Source organism: Staurois parvus, unplaced genomic scaffold (genome assembly GCF_062004578.1).
Source record: "Staurois parvus isolate SC_StPar_1 unplaced genomic scaffold, SC_StPar_1.0 ptg000199l, whole genome shotgun sequence".
Classification (NCBI taxonomy): Eukaryota; Metazoa; Chordata; class Amphibia; order Anura; family Ranidae; genus Staurois; species Staurois parvus.
In genome coordinates, this window is record NW_028317995.1 from 5,087,014 (window position 1) to 5,107,870 (window position 20,857).

General features: G+C 34.0%; 1 gene segment (V, D, J or C); it reads right to left on the reverse strand.

Moving 5' to 3' along the window:
• Positions 1-883: 883 nt before the first annotated feature.
• LOC149461536 (T cell receptor alpha chain MC.7.G5-like) lies at positions 884-14,975 on the reverse strand. The segment is given in 5 exon segments: positions 884-1,706; positions 2,956-3,063; positions 4,379-4,432; positions 5,543-5,815; positions 14,920-14,975. Coding segments are annotated over 4 exon segments (474 nt in total).
• Positions 14,976-20,857: the final 5,882 nt, after the last annotated feature.

A 20,857-nucleotide genomic window follows, 5' to 3' on the forward strand; every position in this document is an offset into this window, starting at 1 on the left:
CCTAATAGATAGGGGAGAAATAGGTTTGCTAATTTACCAAGATTTTCCAAGATTCTTCATGCAATAAAATGTGTTGTCAATTGTTTCAGAATAAAAGTGCAGCTGTCTTTTGAAAAACTGAAATGATTTATCTTCCTATATGTTTATTAACTTATTGTATACCACTGAATGGACTAATTGTTGTAAACTACAGGGCTTTTCAATGTATACAGCTAGTGCCTTGTTTATGTTAGACACATTCTCCTTAAAAGTGTATACAGACTTGACTTTACCTTAGTGGTTTGGGATCTATAGGAGTCTTGGTAGTGACATCACTATGAATTCCAGGCACTTACATATTCAACAGAGGGGGGTGATTTACTAAAGGCAAATAGGCTGTGAAGTTTGCAAGTGCAGTTGCACTCTTTAAGGGCATTTGCTCAACAACTTAGTAAATGAAGTGAATCTTCTTTTGCAAAGAATACCCAATCCCATGCAAGGAAAAAAAAACCCCGTATTTTTGCTTGAGCACGATTGGATGATGAAAGTCAGCAGCACCCCTCATCCCCTCATTTACTAAGTCCTGGAGCAAATTCCTTTTAGTAAATTTGCCTACAGTAAATCAACCACTAAGTTGCTAATATATGAACAGTAAAGCAATAAAACACACTTTGTTAGTTAGACCAATCTAAGATAGATTCGTATTAGGTAATATGGTGTTTCCCTTTGCATTTTACACCTTGGCCCTTGCACTGTATTATTAGATAAGCTAAAAAAATTAACAATGCAACCTCTCAAACAGGCTACTTTACTACCTTCTACATGAAGTCACTGTCATAGCCTGCTCATAATAATGCTTAATAATGTAAAAAAGATGAAAGGCAATGATAAACCAAGGACTATATTATTTTTTAAAATAAAACATTTATTGGTCACATTGTACATAAACATAATTTTATGAAAGATTTGAGATTTATGTTTACATGGTACAAACATTACATACATAATACCACAAACATACATGTAACATTCATTTTAGTCAAGTGAAGCATGAAGCTGATAAAATAACAAACCAATTGCTTACTGATAGGAATATTAACTGATGGTTAACATGAAACTGGCAGAAATATAATTAAAATATATGTTTTGTAAAAATCCATATATACATGGGAGAACATCTATACAAATAATCATACAATCTGTTGAAAATATAAAACATTTTTGAATAATAAAGTGATCATATGGTAAGAATATATAATGGATATGAATTATCTATGCTGAATTATTCATTGTTGTGACATTTGAAGGCTAGTTTTTTCTGTTGATATTATGAGATTTACAAAAGTTCTCTTTTGATGTTTTGGAACAAAAAGTTTGTTGCATATTAATGTAATCACAATAATAATTTTAACTTATATATTTCCCTATTAGCTTACTCTCCATGATATCTGCAAGTGCCTTCACTCTTTGATCACTCTTTGAATTCAAAGTGCATTTCTATATAGGTTGTTGGAATACTTTGGAGAAGCATTTCCAAGAACTGAAACCATAAAAACGATTTTTTAATAACAGCTTTGCTTTATACCATATTTACAAATCTATAAGTATTACAAGTACAGCATAAAAATGAATCCAGATCCATTTCACAGAGGATAGCATTACAGTTATGTTTCAAGAAAATTTGACATGATAAGAGATGATAGTCCATATGTCCAGAAGACCAATTCCTGTTAGGGAACAAGAACATATGATTTCAATAGGAAACTCACAATAAACATAAACAAAATACATCTTTTTTATCATATTTTGTTTCCTGATGCAAGCAAAACTCACATAAACTCACATTTTAAACCTCAAACAATGTACTTAAATTTGTATTTAATTTTTTTCTTTTTAAACTTTTTTTCTCATTAAACAACACGCTTGTGATAGCTTGGGCAGTGACAGGTTCTCTTTATGGAGAGATAAGGGGTATATTAGACCCCTGATCCATTCTCTGCTCTCCAAAGCACCTGATAAAACACAGATCGGTTTGATTGGCTGCCTTCCTAGACATTACCAGCCAGGTAAACAAAGATCTGAAACCCAAAGTGACAAAATCCACATCGTTTCAGGCTTCCATAATCACAAAGGAAGGAGAGGAGCAGATGTTCCTTCTTCTCCTCTATGTGCTTCTGACCTGACTGCTTACAATGATCCCAGGTTCCCAGATGGAATAGGATAGCCCAGGAACAGTGGTGTGCAGTGGGCAAAGTGCCCGTTTCTGAAACCCTGTAAAAATGCTTGGGCTGCAGTAAAGTTGCTCGGATCACTTTTACAGTAACGCCAATTGCCAGCTCTAAAAAATGAGACCAGGATCACGGATGCAGCTGAAGCCATGATACTGGTATAACCACTATATACATTCGCTGGATAGAAAGCAGGATTTATGTTATCCATGAAGTAACATTTATATCAATTTTAACATAAAAAGCTTGATATAGTAGAGAATGTTAACTAACCAAATTGAAACTTTGCTTTGCTTGGTGAATACAATAAAGCTCTGTTCACTTAAGCCCTCTAATCATGTGCAACGTCTTTTTTTAATTACTCGAACTTGATTGTGTAAGCAGAAAAAGTGGGTATTGTAGAGCTGAGTTCACTTCAATCATCCAGACATTTGCAAGCAAAAAGTATATATAGTTACATTTCCCTGGTATTCCCTGATTGGGTAATCAGGTTAAACCCAGCTTCTCCTCATTCACTAAGCTAAATGAACATTATTTTGAACATTATTTTTTAGAGCTGTCTCTACTCAACAAGTCAACAAAAAAGGGTTTGGTGCCAAAAAAAAATTCTCTAAGAATATTAGAATTAATACAGTGCCTGTAAAAATAGCAGAAAAAAAGCACCAACACATTTATAAACATTCTCTTTCCTCCTTATGAACACAGTATAAGTGGAAATAGGGAAGTAGTCTTGCACCGTATTACCTACCTTACGATGACCAAAGTCTTAAAGTTAATATGAGGTTGAATATAATAGCTTTGGCTGTTAAAACCCTCAATCCAAGCACTGTTAGGGATATTGTATTCAAGCTTGGATCTGTAAGAGAGAAAGAACATTATTATGTTTTTGGTGTATACTCGTTTGTTAAATCACTTAAAGAAATACATTCATTTTGCCCATTCAGGGTTTCCTCATCATCTCCCCACCAGAGCAATCACACTTTTCTAAACTCTAGTGTTGATTGATGTTAGAGTTTAGAAAGATACAGAAACATGACCTGACTGGTGATTGACCTCTTAAGCAGGAGCACTGTCACCTGCTCCTTCATACCTAAAACCCATTTGCATTAGCAAGGACCCCTCGGTGTGAGGGGTGGTGAGACAGTGTGGATGGATAATTTACATGCCTGGGCTTTGTGCAGACATTGTCATTTTGCCCTGACTGGGCAAAGTGACAATGTCTCTTGAAAGATTTTTCTTGTGGTCTCCAGGAGCAAGCAGGCTAATTTACTAAATTATTTGAGAATTGCCCAGTGATGTGAGAAGAAAATTCCTTGTTTATTTATTTCCTCTGCACATGATTGGCTATTCAATATGAACAGGAATTTGCTTTTCACGTGATTGGATACTTGAAATGAATATTCACACAAATGATTCTCAACTACTTTAGTAAACCAGCCTCAAGATTTCCATGCTTGGGTTCCTTCAGTCTGTATACAAACTGTAACAATTATGAAAAGGGCCCGCTTTCCCTGTTGCTCTTTTAGTGCATCTGTAAAAACATTATGTGACTGGAGGAGTGGAAATACCAGGATCACCCCTGTTTTAGCAAGTAGACTCAACAAGATTGTACTTCCAATTGAAATATACCTTTTGGTTGGATGGCCAACCTTTTCTTTGAAAACCTCCATTTACAGTTCTTGTTACAGAAATGCCTCCATGTTAATACAATTTGTAAATGTATTTGGGAGAGAGGAAAGCACTTTGTAATCTTTAAATTTCTTGTTTTAATTCTGTTAAAAGAAAAGCTCCTCTCTTATTCTAAAGATTGAACAATTCTGTGTCTCAAATTAATTTAGACGTTAAGAGATTCAGAAATTAGTGCTACCTAATTGAATTAGTGAACTACTGCGTGGACAAATGTTTGATTCCTTGTGCCAAACTCCCTTTAAGATGAAATATTTTGATATAAACATAACATTATTCTATTAGGTTTTTGTCCTTGCACCAGTAATACTACAAATTAGAGGAAAAATATTTATTTGGTATTCTTCAATAATGGATGAATAATATATGAGCTGTCACAGAGCTGTTCACTCAATGGAAAGTTAAAATGAGTGGCTTCAGCTGCATACATAGGAGACATTTTTAATGACAGAGCTACAATAGACCATTGTGAAAGGGTAACTTACTTGTTCGGAAATTTTCATCAATGGAAATCGATGAGCAAGTCTCCTCAGTGTCATCTGAAAAAATAAAATAAGTTATTAGATAAAGGCCAAATTCCACACTGATACAGACAACAGCTCCAACTTTATTTGTAATCATAATATAGCTTAGGCAGGTTATCTCTTTCCTCTACAGCCACAAATTGCTTTCAAAGAAATATCATTCTAGGCCTTCTAAATGACTTATATAGTATGTGGGCCACAACAGCATTTGTAGCTGTCAGATGTTTTTTTTAGACATGGTTATATATTGGTGGCTGCAATGGTAGAAATATGTGGAACTGGTATGGTCCCTTCTAGTGTTCCCTCCCATCAACTATGAAGATTGGCTAATTTCTGTGCAGATACTGACTGGCCAGTATGGGAGAAATGTTAACATAGGAAATAAAACTAAATATCTATACACAAAAAACATGCTCAGTAATAAATTATCTATATGATTGCTACCCTAAAATTCCACCCTAAAATGAATTTCCCATAACTAAGTTAAATATCTAAAACTGTGCTCCCAGTGTTAATGCTGTAGAAGGTATTAGAGCTGAACAGGGGCCAGTATTGTCTTTGGCATTTATTATATTCTAATAATGGTTCTGGCATGTTATATTCTGGCTTTATATTCTATTTATATTTGTGTTTATAGCCAATGTCTGCTTAGCTAAATGGAATTCTTTTTTTTTTTTGCTGCCATCTTTGCATTGTTTGTGGGGAAGGGCAAGCAGATAATGACGTCAATTTATTAAAGGCACACAACATTTTCACTATGCAAAGTTAGTAAAAAGGATTTACTTTGATCATTAAACTAAGTGAATATTATATTTGCTAAGAAAACTTTATCTAATCCTTTTGTCTGTAGGCTGCAGGCAGTTTTATTTTATTAAGAGGGTGTTCACTAAAATTCAGCAACCTACAGGGCTCAGGTCATCCTACTAAGCATCCAGCCAAGAGTTACACTTTACTTGTGTTTAGGAATTGAACATGAGTGAATTACAGTATATGTTGTACTTGTTTTGTATTGGTAATTCAGACAATACATTTACTGGTGGCATCTAGTATCTATATAGGATATCTTAGTCTATATAAATGTATTTTTGTTTTTGTTTTAGCAAAAGTGAACTGTGATTTAATTACCTGTGTTAGGTTCTGCAATGAAAGGTTGATCATCATATTGCCCATTACAGGTAACATCTGTTTTGTTATCCCATATGACTGTACTGTATCTCCAGACATTAGTTGTTGAATTGTCCAACACAGCCTCGTCATTTAAATTTATATCTTTTCCATCAATTTTTAAAGTTTTGTTGGGGCTTGGGAAATCTGTGACAAGGCACACCGAATTTGGCAGATTTTCAACCAGTTTAGAAGACTCCAATCTGTACACAGAGGGAATTTGTCGCTCTGTTTCTGCAAATAAAAAAGAAGAAAGAAGAAAATTGAGTATCTAATTCCTGTTCAAAGTTATCAGGAAATCTATTTGTTAAATATCTTAACATTAACTATAAAGCAATATCAAGACATGTGTCTTTTGTAGTGGTGACTGTCTTTTCTTTCGTTATGTCTTCCAAGTAAATTAGCCAAAAGCATGACAATGAGTCTCAAGAAATGAAAATGATATAGTATCAAAAATTAAAAGAAGTACAGTTCAGGCAAACATCGTGTTTAGACTTTCTTGCCTATTATCTCACCACTGCCACATTTATGATTTTACCAAAACAGTATTGTTCTTACTCAATCTATTCATATATTTTATGCATAAAAATGCCTAGATTTTAAATAAAAAATGCAGATAAAGTCCACTACTGTAAAAACTAGGATATCACGCTGACTCCTGAGCTGGTATATACAAAAGCTGGATACACTATTATGTATAATATGAACATAATCGAATTCTGATCATTTAGAATAGCAACATAAAATCATACATAGCTAGTTACAACTTCAATGTATAGGTTATATATGTTGGCTATGCAAGCATCACTTCTTTGACAACTTTAGCCTGCTTCAATGAGTTGCACTGCATAAATAACCAAATGAATAAATGTAACCTACTACCAATAATTTCCATCAATGCCATGACATGATCTTTTGCATTGGTGGCAGGCCACCTCAATCCATTTCGCTGCTAATGCAATAAATTGCTGGCTGAAAATGGTTACAATTGCCTGAAAATGTGTATGCGACCAGTTTAATGATATTATACTGATAAAACTAAATTCTATACCACTTACTTGACAATACTAGCAGTTTAGTTCCTTTGCCAAATGTGATCTTATTTGTGCCATAATCAGCACAATGCCTACCACCCCAACATAAACATTATGGTATAAACACAATGAGTGACCCTCAAAGGCAGTACACACTTATTTAGTGTATCAAAAACTGAATTTTACTGTGGCATTTGTGCAATAATAATATTATTCTATACTATACATAGATTCATTACTATATGTAGACACATGGAAAAGATATCAGATATATTACTGCTTCAATTTTTCTGAAATAATCTATCATGCATGGACTCACATGCCATGATATTAATCTTCCTTAAGTGTGATGCAACAATAAAATGAAAGGGCACAATATTAAGTAAAGATAACTAATCCCCATATGAGAAACCCAGCCACATAAGACTTACTGTACTTAGTGTAACAGACAAGATCGTTCCTCTGGCAAATATTAGTTTCTTTAGACCCTCATAATCACAGTGTTACACTTCCTTACACTCTGGGCTTAGGAGCAATGATATACAATGATGTTTCATTGCCTAGGACTACCACATTTGTATTGATTATTGTATATAAAATAGTTAGATATAAGTTCATTTATTGTTGGCTGTTTACAGAGGCCAAAGAAATCCAGTTAAAATGAATCTTGGCATATTTCAAGGTCCTTTCTTTCTTTTAACAACCTTTAAACATATTATGTTTTCAAGTTTATTTTGCATAATCAGTGAAAAGTAGAAAAGTAGGCTTATAACTCAGAAGCCCAAATATTGTTATCATAGACGAAACCTATTTTTGGCATTCATATGAACATTTATTTCTAAATAAACTACCTTGTACCTATTTTTTTAAACACCGTAAAATTTCTGTAATTATATTACTGATATGCTGCTCTGACTGTTGGATATATTAAAAAAGAGACTTTTAAAACCCCATCCTGGGCAGTGAAAACAAATTACACTTGCAGTGGAGCCTCTCTGCCCTAAATGCTTTCTATTTCCAGGGGTAGAGGAATAGGCTGTAATATTTACTTTATTCCTTGCAATGGTAGGCTTCCAGCATGCCCTAAAACTGGTTCTCTGAAGTAACTTCTCTTCAGTACCCTGTCCTGTGGTGTTTAACTCTGACATCATCATGTACAATGCAGGACCTACAGGCCTGCATTGTATGTGAGAGTAGCAAGGCCCACCATCAACTCTAAGCACTGGAAAGAAAAGGACATTTTTGGCTGCCTAGAGAGTGAGTAATAAAGTATTATAGCTTGTTCTTCTACCCCTAGACATAATAAGCATTTAACCCTGCCTGTGTGGGGGTGCCCTATTGCAAGGTTTTCTCTTTATTTATTTTGATTCCTGACTTTCAGCTCTACATACAGTGTTTGGTAAATAGACTTTTAGACTTAATTAATGCCCATATACAAATCAAACATGAAAATGAGATACATACCAGGTTTTACCTTCACATTTGTTCCTGAACCAAAGATGAGTTTACTAGAACTGCTATAATCACACAGTGGTTCACACACATGCATTAAAAGAAACCTATACTGATATAAATATGGGGCTGCCATTGCTGTAAACATTCTAACTATTTTGCTTCTTTCTTTTTTTTTGTTATTATATCTTTATTGATTTTTAAAAGTACAAATCCATTTCTTACTAACTTCATACAATTTTTTAATTTTTCTTACCACTACCCCACCTTGTCTTTCCCTCTTTCTTTTCTATCTTTTCCAGGTTCTTATTTATTTTCCTTTACATTTATTCCCCTATACTCCAACCGCTTCTAAAAATCTTTTTGTTTTTTTAAAATATACCATCCTTCCCAGGTCTTCTTACATTTTTCCGTTTTGTCCTCATCGATATGGTATAATTCTTCCATCCTATTTATATACTCAACTCTGTCCATCCAATCTTTTATTTTTGGGGGTTCTGCTGTTTGCCAATATTTAGGAATAAGGCTTTTGGCCGCATTTAAGATGATTTGCCTCTTTCTGACTTCAGTATTTCTAAGACACTGACCTTGTAAAGTTAATTTAGAACACTCATGGTCAACATACTTGTAACGCATTAATGACTCAAAAACAAACTCATAAAAGCCAGTTAGTGAGCATTCTCAAAAGAAAAGGTCAGCCTATGTCTTTTCATCTCAACAGGTTTCCTTTAAATTATACTTCTCATGATGACTAATAGTAGTTTTGAGAAAAATACTTTTTTAAGGAAATTATTTCTTGCCATTGTGTCTTAAAGGGCATGTACATTTATGTACTCATCCAATTATCTCTGTGCCTGGCCTGTTTAATATATATTAGTGTTTGCTAAATCATTCATAAAATACTAAAATATGTTTTTCAGCTCACTCATAAAACCACAGGTGACAAAATCACTGAGAAGCTGTCTCTGATCTCAATAGTTTATTAATGCCTAACCAGGAATAAGCATGCAGAATATTGGGTCAGCGTAAAATCACTAAACCAAAAAATTGTTTTCAACATGGCAACATGACAGCCATGATCCCCTGGCTTCAGTTCATTCTTAAAACTGGAACAGTTAGATCTAGAAGGTCAGATAAAAGTTAGAAATCTTTATGCATGCATACTTGTTCCATGTCAGTTACTCACAGTATGAAAGCAAGAGGCTTAGTATAACAGCCAGGCAACTAATGCTTCCAAAACAAAAGCTCAACAATGAGAGCTTTATATTTTCTAAGTACAGGTGTCCATTAAGATGTCTGAGTTTGGATACAAATATTCCTGTGTACATGACCCACATTTAAGATTATGCGCAATGCATTAAATAAAATATAGAAAGTAAGGCTTTGCTACTGAAGGGAAACTTACCAAGTGTTATCAGTAATTGTGTTCCTTGTCCAAATATGAACTTGCCGTAATTATTTGCACAATGATAAATAGCTTGGCAAGAATACCCATATTGGCATACCTACATATGGCATAATTATTCTTTGGTACTAGATTGGAAACCTGGCTCACATTACTTGTCTACTTCTCATGATTATTTCTTGTTAAGAATATAGCCTCCGTTCACAAAGCTTTACAAAAGGATAATGATGTCTATTTTCAACCATATGACTCAAAATAACTTTTTTTAAAATAAGTAAATTTTTCCTGCTGCTTTTTGTAAAATAAGCCTTACGTGTACAACGTGATATATAGAAAAAAAACTGCAATCAAAATTATTTTGAATTGAGTTTAAATTCAGCTTCTGCATAAAGTAGTTTCTTAAAAACAATTGCTTATTTTTTAATTATTATTTGTATATAGATGTACGAGGAAAAGTGCAAGCTTAAGAACAGTAAAATATTACTATGTGTATCACATTAAAAGTGTCATATTTAGTGAATCCTGTTATTTGAAATGCAAAAATAAGTAATCCTGCAAAGTTCACTCAGTCTGTTAATAGTAGTGACTAAACTGATATTATATGGGGGCTATGGTACTTTAAAGGTTACCTTAACAGTATCACCCTTTAACATTTTTTTAAAGTAGTAGTTAATGTGAATTAAATGGAACCAATGTGGATAGGATTATGGCATCTGCCATTGCTTATTTCTTTTTAACTGTGCATGGTTTGGGCCTGTAAGTTGATTCTGACTTAACTACCTTGTGAGTCAGTGCCCTAGAACATGCATTCAGCTTGTGAAGTCTGAAAAGTCCTGCATATTTATTCCATGTCAGTGATTTACTAGGGATTAGGCTAGGATTAGGACGACAGCCCCAGATTTTGCCCCATCAAAAACATATCAGTAATGGCAGTGCCCACATTTCTTCTTCGCAGGTACCCTTTAATATAAGAATATATATATATATATATATATATACATATATATATATTTATTTATATATGTATGAAGAAATTCATATAACACATATGAGTTTTAATATATCATAAAGCTTAAATACCTGAATTAACTGTCAGTTTTGTTCCTATGCCAAAAAGCATTTTTCCATATGCTGCACCATCATACACAGTGCTAAACACTGATGCAATAATATGTTATCCGTCGTTGAGTCAGTTTCACATATTATTGTAAGAATATAGGTAAAAAAAATATGTAAGATTTGTAAGCAGATCAGTCTACTCTTGGAGCTCCCATACACATTTTAGAGAGCTAATAGGTTTTCATGAACATCATTATGAACATTGGCTACTTGTGCTTTTCTTTGGATTTACCCAACTTATTTTTAACACAAATGTTCATTGCCCATTGATTGACATGATTAATTATTATTCAGAAATGGGATAAATTATTTTCAACAATTATATAGATAGCCTGTTTTTTTTTACTGCAATGTACAATTCTTGTCTGATTTGTAAGTTTTGTCAATATTGTCAGTATTAGAAAGCATCATTGATAATATGGAAACTTACCCGGCTTTACAAAAAGTTTGGTTCCCTTTCCAAATATCAGTTTATCATAAGTATTATCACAGTGATAGATGGCGTAGCAAGAACAGCCAGCCACTTTGTCTACCCCTCAGTCCCAGACATCCTTGTTAGAAAAAATATGAACTTGCTTTTGAAAATAATTGTGTATCAAATCATAAATAAACAACATTTTTGTTTGCCATTATAGTTTTCTCCAAAATTCCCAACTCAGTTTTGCAAGGGAGTTGAGTAGTATTTTTGCATGAAATAATATGCCACCCCCTCCCCCCCCAAAAAAATGCTATAGCTATACTATACATGTCTAGTAACTAAACTTTGTTGTCTCATTAACATTGCAATGAGAATGTAGGCTTATCTTACTGCTTTCTCTTTGTGTGGCTTTAAGGTCAACAACTTTTTGGTAGTTCCAAGACAATTGGAGGCCAGATTGGATGTATAATCTCCCACCATGTTGTTGATTTGTAATAGTGCCTCCTTACATCTTGATACGCTTGTAAAACACATCAGTGCTAATCACTGATGCAATAATATATTATCCGTCATTGAGTCAGTTTCACATATTATTGTAAGAATATAGGTAAAAAAAATATGTAAGATTTGTAAGCAGATCAGTCTACTCTTGGAGCTCCCATACACATTTTAGAGAGCTAATAGGTTTTCATGAACATCATTATGAACATTGGCTACTTGTGCTTTTCTTTGAATATACCCAACTTATTCTTAACACAAATGTTCATTGCCCATTGATTGACATGATTAATTATTATTCAGAAATGGGATAAATTATTTTCAACAATTATATAGATAGCCTGTTTTTTTTTTACTGCAATGTACAATTCTTGTCTGATTTGTACGTTTTGTCAATATTGTCAGTATTAGAAAGCATCATTGATAATATGGAAACTTACCCGGCTTTACAACAAGTTTGGTTCCCTTTCCAAATATCAGTTTATCATAAGTATTATCACAGTGATAGATGGCGTAGCAAGAACAGCCAGCCACTTTGTCTACCCCTCAGTCCCAGACATCCTTGTTAGAAAAAATATGAACTTGCTTTTGAAAATAATTGTGTATCAAATCATAAATAAACAACATTTTTGTTTTGCCATTATAGTTTTCTCCAAAATTCCCAACTCAGTTTTGCAAGGGAGTTGAGTAGTATTTTTGCATGAAATAATATGCCACCCCCCTCCCCCCCCAAAAGAAAATACTATAGCTATACTATACATATCTAGTAATTAAACTTTGTTGTCTCATTAACATTGCAATGAGAATGTAGGCTTATCTTACTGCTTTTTCTTTGTGTGGCTTTAAGGTCAACAACTTTCTTTTAGTTCCAAGACAATTGAAGGCCAGTTTGGATGTTTAATCTCCCACCATGTTGTTAATTTGTAATAGCGCCTCCTTACATCTTGATGCACTTGTAAAAACTCACACACTATCATTTTATCTAAATACTCTTTAAAAATTACCTTGCTTGGTACCTATTGGTAGGAAGGATCATTGACTCTATGTTGACAAACTCTTAGCTTGTCAAACATGGAAGCAGAACAATCTTAAGGAAAAACATTTCTTCCAATGTATAGCATTCCCCACTGGTCATTACTGTCCAATCTGGTTAAGAATTTAGATTTACTGATGATAAATTCAAACTTCATCTGAAGCATAGTTCAGTCAGATTTATCACATTTAATATTTTTAACTTTAAACCACTGATGTATAAAAGGAAAACATGCACTTGTGTAATGTTTCATGTTAAATTGTTTAATCACATTTAACCAATAATATATTTTAAATGATTATATTGTTAGTCTATGGTTCCCATTGAAACTTGCCAACCATAAATGGTTATTGCAGTGACAGTCCAATAATTATACTTTCATCTCTTTTGAAGTGTATCTATACCCAATATTTATATTTATATTTACAGTTTTTAAATTTTTAACAGGAGCCATGAGGGTACTGCATGTGATTTGGACAAGAATCACACCACATTCCTGTTCAAATTGCATGCAATTCTTTGCAGTGTGATTTGAGCCCATGCATTTTGCATGGGCTCAAATCGTTCCACAAAGGTATTGGTAAGTAGTATCAGCAAGTAATTGAGTCAGGTATCTGTGCATCCCTCATTCCAACCCTTTATCCCTATATATCCAGAACTAAAAATATATTTTGACTATAGATATATTTTAATTTTTTACAGATAACATAGTAATGGTTTTCCCAAAAGTCTTACTTGTTACCAAGAGCTGTGTTCCAGTTCCAAAAATTAGCTGGGTCCCTGCTTCCCAAGCTCCACAATGCTACATACTCTTGCAAAAATAGGTCACTTTCAGTAGGATTAAAAACCAAGGTGTCCGTTTATGACACAGAGAATAGCTGTGATTCAGAGGATCGCAGCTATTCTCTGGTCATTCACAGTTTATGACAGTCAGGAGATCAGCGGAGAACTGTTCAGCTCTTCGCTGGAGATCTGTGTTCTCCCTCCAGATTCTCCAGCCCAGAGCTGGTGAATCGGAAGAACTGCAAACTAAGCAGCGATAATTTACCTCTGTTTAGTAAACTGATCTTTTACTGTAATCTCGCAAGATTATAGTAAAATCAGCCGTTTTCCAGTGTTTCTAGACCATTCTCCCTTCGTTTGGAGAACTGATCTACACCGCTTCATAAACGGCATTCACAGGAGAACTGTGTTCTCCGAGAATGCTGGAGAACTGAGCAACGATCTATTACTGCTGGTTCATAAACGGACACCCAAGTTATGTATTAGGCTTAAATTGTTGATGGAAATACCTTTTAAAATGGAAAAGTTAGAAGGCTTTAAACACATACAAGCATGATGTCTGATTTAAGGTTTTGCAACATTATGTTGTTTAAAAAGTAAAGATCTAAACAAACAGGTTTTAAGATCTCTTGTGATTAAATACTGCACCCAGATTATCTATTTTATAGGTATTAATTATTTTAGTTTACCAAAGGTAACTCACCAATATTGACTGATAAATGTGTCCCTTTTCCAAATATAATCTTCCCCCAGTCATTAGAAGTACAGTGGTACACACCATGTCAAGAATAAACCAAAGCTAAGCCATAGACTAGTCCCATACATAACTGGGGAATTCAATAAAGCTGCTGTGCCATTTTTCCAGTGTTAATCCCTTGTGTTAATGTATTGCACCAAATTCATGAAGCATCTGCAAAACTTGTCATTCTGACAGTGACTCCTGCACCAAACTCAGGTAGTTTTAATATGCACCACTTTTATATTGTGGTTCAACGAATTTGCCAAATTCAAAATAAAATACTGACGGTTTATATCTTGAAGGTTCGAGCTAATTAAGACCAGCTTTCCTTGGCATACAGTGTTAATTGTGTACAAGTGTCTCGTGTGCATTCTAAAAGTGGTACAGCATGTGCCAAAATCAAGCAGTTCTAGACAGCTACATGACTTTGGTGCACACTGCATCACTTTTAGAATGAATGCAAGATACTTCTGTATATATGTCTGTGGCAGTCTTTATGAATTCCAGGGAATATTTCTTAAATACATAAAACCGAAGCCAATATCCAAAGGTTGGCTTCTAAAGTAGGCACTTATTCACATATATTTTACTAGGTTTAGTAGAGTAGTGTGTGGTTATGGTAATGGATGGTACTTAACCAACCCAGAACTCCCAATGATGGAATATCGATTTAGTTTTTTTAGTGTGCAAAATTTTATATCATTCAATATTTGAAAATGTATTCAAATATAAACCACAGAACTGGTCACAATATTAATTGACTACACTTTCAGCATTCATGAAAATCCAACATTTTAACCTAAACATTTTAATTTTTAAATTATTCCTGCCAAATACCATGTTTGCTGATTACTTACTGGGCTTAACCAAGAGTCTGGTTCCTGATCCAAATGTCATCTTTGCGGCAAAAGTATTATCACACTGAATCAACCCATTACATTAAACCTATATAGGATGTCAAACTATCTGTAAAGAGGGCAATTACCTGCCAGGTTGGGTGATTTTAGATCAAATCTGCTAATAAATGACCTGTTTATGATGTTCTCTTCTGCCTGAACAGTATCTACTCTGATGTCCAATCACCAGGAGTTCCAAATTCTAATAACCGCTTTTGCCTGTCTGTGAAGTTGTTGTTTGATCCCTGCTTTGTTCTCCCAAATCATCCAACAATAATATGATTCAAACTGGTAATGGAATTTATAAATGTATTCAGTTAATTACTAATGACCAATTCTTTGTTAAATGAATCAATACAATTTTAACAATATAATTATAATATTAGAGACATCTTTAGGAGCTATTATCTATAATGGTTGGAATGCTAGGTTTTATAATTAAAGACATTTTGGGGGTTATTTACTAAAACTGCTTGGTGCAAAATCTGGTGCAGCTCTGCATAAAAACAATCAGCTTCCAGGTTTTATTGTCAAAGCTTAATTGCACAGGCTGAGGTTAGAAGCTGATTGGCTACCATGCACAGCTACACCAGATTCTGAGTACACCAGTTTTAGTAAATCTCTCCCTTTGTGAACTAGATCATAATGTGATATTAAAAATAATAAAAGCAAAAATAATGATAATCATATAAAATTTACTTTTAAAATGCACTAATGTTCAGCCCACATAACCTCCCACTGTAATTATGCTATTTTGTAGAGCATCCCAGAGTGTCTACAGAATAAAGATCCACATTATTATGTTGGCTGTTAACCTGTTGTTTCAATTGCTATAGTTTTTTTGGTTTACTTCTTTTTCTGATTTGCAGAACTCTCTGACTAGTGTTTTCTGTATGCTATTGGGATTTTGTAGCCTGTTTGTTATTTGTATATTCTTTTGGTGGTTTATAATAACTTAAACAGAGCAAAAATAGCTTTCAACCAGTAATATTTTATATTACTCACTTGGTCTCACAGTCACTTCAGTTCCTGATCCAAATGTAAGCTTGGAAATACCAAAATCACACAGTGATAGATTCAGTACCAATTACCTGTACATCATATCAATGGTAACCTCTAGCTGAGTTCATTCTAAGCCTAATTTTCCAACTCAATTTTCCATTTCTCATTTATGACAAGTAGAAATTTTAAAATCTCATCACTGTGTACTGAATTTTAAGTTATCATCACTGTGTACCTTTTGTCTTTTGATTTATACTTTTCGATTACTATGTTTTAAATTTGTTTTGAGGAAAAAGCTTTCCACCCACCCTGTAGATTTGGTTGCATAGTAGAAACTGATCCTCAGTATTTCTTAGACCCTTACAGATTCCTCTTTCCATTAATACAAATGTGATATTTCTGACTATCCATGGATTTGTTATATTTAAGCAAAATATTTATTTTGTATAGCCTATGAAATTGCATGAGGTATTGATGTCAGAAATGCTTAATTATTGTAAACATCAATTTAAAAAAAATATCTTTCTCTGATATCCAATCTTACAACAAAAGGGTGTATGGGGAGGTTCTGGGGAGGTTCTGAACCTGGAGATTTAAACCACAGCCATCAGCATCAATCACCATAATAGTTTAACTTGAAAGACCTATGTATATTTATATTTTCAGGCATGTATAATAACAAGTAATGTTCTGAGAGACAATCCAAATTCCTTATATTAATATTATTTCATAGAATGCTATTTTATTTATGTATTATCAATATTATCATTATTATAACTTTAATCACCAATGCTACATCTATTATTATTTATAGTATGCAGTGTATTACATTAATCCAAACAGCAAAAAAGGAAGTCTAAACTATGTAACAAAAATAGGATTGTAATAAAATGTATGAATAGTTGTATGAAAAATGTATGTATATTGACTTACTAGGTTTAATATTTAGCATGGTTCCTGAGCCAAATATCACTTTCCATCCACCAGTATTTGCACACTGATACATGCCATTACACTTCAGTTACCTTTTGATGTTAGCTAACAAGAAAATGGTTGGTATTCCTTTTTGTAAAAGAGATTTGGAAATCTTGAATGTACATTTAGTAGTACAGCTTCTAGAGACCATAGTGTTTTATATTTCTCTTATTTGATTACTTTTATTTTGCGGTAAATCCTCATCTAGTTTAAAAGGCTAATTAACCAATAGGGGATTTTACTTTTAATGTAATAAATACACTAAAATTCATGGCTTTTAATCTGATTGGCTATTTGGTTAATTTTAATTGAATATGAACATTGTGTCCATGGGGAGGGCCAAATACTTATGTCACTGTCTAGAGAGGAGCAAGAAATCCATTAGGTTGCGTGTTTTCAACTGACCGCTAATCTATGTCTACTTTTAGACACTAAACACAGTATAATAACTACATTTTCAAAGAAATGTACATTTTCTTTATTTCTCCCTCTATATTTTCCCTTAACCATACTGCATGTCCAAGACTCATCTAACATAATATTTGTATTTTTCAGTCATTTACCCTTTAAGTTACTATGCTATCTATAGGTGAAAACTGTGGTTAATTGTGATATAACTACTGTTTCAAAATTCACTATTCCTTACATCTTTAACTACTTGCCAACCGCAGATAGCCGAATGACGGCTACACTGGGCCGTCCAGTTCTGGGAGGGTGTCAAATGACATCCTCCCAGAACGCACTCTCCGGGGGCACGCACCCGGCGATCTGCGTGAAAAAGTAAAGCGCCCAGCGGCGATTAAATACCACCAAAAGAAAGCTCTATTTGTGAGAAAAAAAGATTAAAATTTCATATGGGTACAATCTTGCATAACCGCGCAATTGTCAATCAAACTGCGACAGCGCTGAAAGCTGAAAATTGGCCTGGTAAAGAAGGGGGTATAAGTGCCTGGTAGGCAAGTGGTTAAGTTCAAACATAATGGTAATCATTTATATTGGTAACTTCTTTACTTCTTGTCCATAACACAGTCATGTTTTCCCAAGCACATAAGTTGTTTCTTGTCTGCAAACATTAGGGTTGATTTGGTAAAGCCGAGAATGTTTACTAAGCTTCCGTTCACACTGGTGCGACTTGTCATGTGATTTGACAGTTCCAAACCGAATGACAAGTTGCACCCTATTGCTGGCAATGGAACCGTTCATATTGCTACAACTCATGTTGCAACAATTATGAAAAAGGTTCCTGCTCTACTTTTTTCTAACTTCATTGCGACTTCCATAGACGTCTGTTAAATGAAGTTGCAAGCTGCAATTAAATTGGCAATGCAAATCGCACTGATCTACGTCTTTGAAATCGCACTGAAGTTGCACAATTTCAAAGCCACACCAGTGTGAACCAGGACTTAATGACAAAATTATTAAAGTTAAACTATGTTCACCTTGAATACCCAATGGGGTATTTTAAGAAAAAATAGGATTTTGCCTTTCATGAGATTGAGTGATTGACAAGAACACAGCTATGCTTTATTTAATAAATTCAGTAAATATTTTGAATTCCCTTAGTCAATCAACTCCAATGTTTCTCACACCCTTAAGTTATCATTACAATTTCTGATAATAATGTTGTTCTAGCTCCAGAACACAAACTAATGCATAAAACTTAAATAGGAATGTAAACAGTACATACGTCAAAAACCTCCAGTGTTCTCAAAATACTTTTTTTTTCAATTGCAGTAAATTATGTGTGTATAAAGTAGAGCTTTATTATGAAATTATTTAATAAATACACAGCATTTTACTTACTAGGCATGACTGTCAGCACTGTCCCTGTTCCAAATATTAGTTTGCCACCAGCAAGATTTGCACAGTGATATGTGCCCTGACAATTAACTTGAGAGTTATTTCCTCTGCATATAAAATGCTGGCAATTTAGAGTATTTTATGACAGGGGTACACAGTCAAGTCAGGCCTTTTTTATGAAGTATGTGGTGATGTAGGATTATGGAAAAAAGGAAAAAATGTTTTTGACTATAGCTAAGAAAAGTTGTAAGTATGCATGGTAGTAAAAAACTACCCCAGCATAAAAACATAATACGGATGCTTTACTTCAGGAGGATTTTCACTTAGCTCTGTATATATTTACTTAGCCTAATATATGTGAAGATATTTACTTCAGCCATATAAACATCTGTAAATTAAAATCCTGTTTTCCTTTTTTAATTTTCTTGCACATGACTAGGTATTGGCGAACATAGTTGCATTGTATTTCCAAAGCTAGATGAACATTTGCTTGTAAGCAATTTTTTCAAGAACATATGTTTTGCTGTGCATGTCAAGGCTGGGCTGCTTAACATGAGTGAATCTTGTCAGAGTCTTTAACAGATTTGCCCTTATAAGTATATGGCCAGACCTATATAAAATGGTTGTTAGTTCATATTCCTGGTCATTTAGAGGTACAAAAAAAAGACATCAATAACCACATACATGTATTTGTGTGTAACCTGTTTGATAGGTTTTCCCATGCTGTCCAGTATCTGACTAGATGACAACTTAGGGGGTGGACAGAGAAGTCAGTAACCAATTGGCATATTAAACCTAAATATGCCCTTTTTGCCAAACTTCAGCTCGAGTATGGGCATTTTATAATATATTTAAAGACAAAACCTTTTTTTGTATTGGATAGGGAATGGAATGGTTAAAACGTGCCAGCTTTTTTTCACTGTCCTATTGGGGAAATTTCTCTTAACTTCCTGTACTGTACATACAAATGGAAGTGCAAATAATTCTTCCAAAAATCTCCTCTTAGACCATTTTCACAGTAACATGTGTCCCCTGTTACTGTGACCTCCTGTTTTGGTGACAACTCTAATGTCTTGTTATCCCATCACTCCCTCTACCAGTAAACGTGATGGTTCCAGGACAAATATACAGGGTAAATCTCTCCAGGGGGGACATAGACAGCAATAAAAACCTGCCAGATGTTCTAACTTTTGCTTACTCTTTGGATAACAAAATAAACAAAAAAAGTTTGGGTTTCATATTTACTTTATCAATTTGAGTAATATTCACATTCCTGTTCAAATTGCATGCAATTCTTTGCAGTGGGATTTGAGCCCATTCATTTTGCATGGGCTCAAATCGTACCACAAAGGTATTGGTAATTGGTATTGGCGAGTAATTGAGTCAGGTATCGGTGCATCCCTCATTCCAATCCTTCATCCCTCTGTATCCAGAACTAAAAAAATATTTTGACAATAGATATATTTTAGTTTTTTACAGATAACATAGTAATGGTTTTCCAAAATGTCTTACTTGTTACCAAGAGCTGTGTTCCAGTTCCAAAAATTAGCTGGGTCCCTGCTCCCCAAGCTCCACAATGCTACATACTCTTGCAAAAATAGGTCACTTTCAGTAGGATTAAAAACCAGGTAATTTATTAGAGTTAAATTGTTGATGCAAATACCTTTTGTAATGGAAACGTTAGAAGGCTTTATACACATTCAAGTATGATGTCTGATTTAAGGTTTTGCAACATTATGTTTTTTCAAAAGTAAAGATCTAAACAAACAGGTTTTAAGATCTCTTGTGATTAAATACTGTACTCAGATTATCTATTTTATAGGTATTAATTATTTTAGTTTACCAAAGGTAACTCACCAATATTGACTGATAAATGTGTCCCTTTTCCAAATATAATCTTCCTCCAGTCATTAGAAGCACAGTGGTACACACCATGTCAAGAAAAAAACAAAGCTAAGCCATAGACTAGTCCCATACATAACTGGGGAATTCAATAAAGCTGCTGTGCCATTTTCCAGTGTTAATCCCTTGTGTTAATGTATTTCAAATTCAAATTCATGAAGCATCTGCAAAACTTGTGATTCCGACAGTGACTCCTGCACCAAACTCAAGTAGTTTTAAT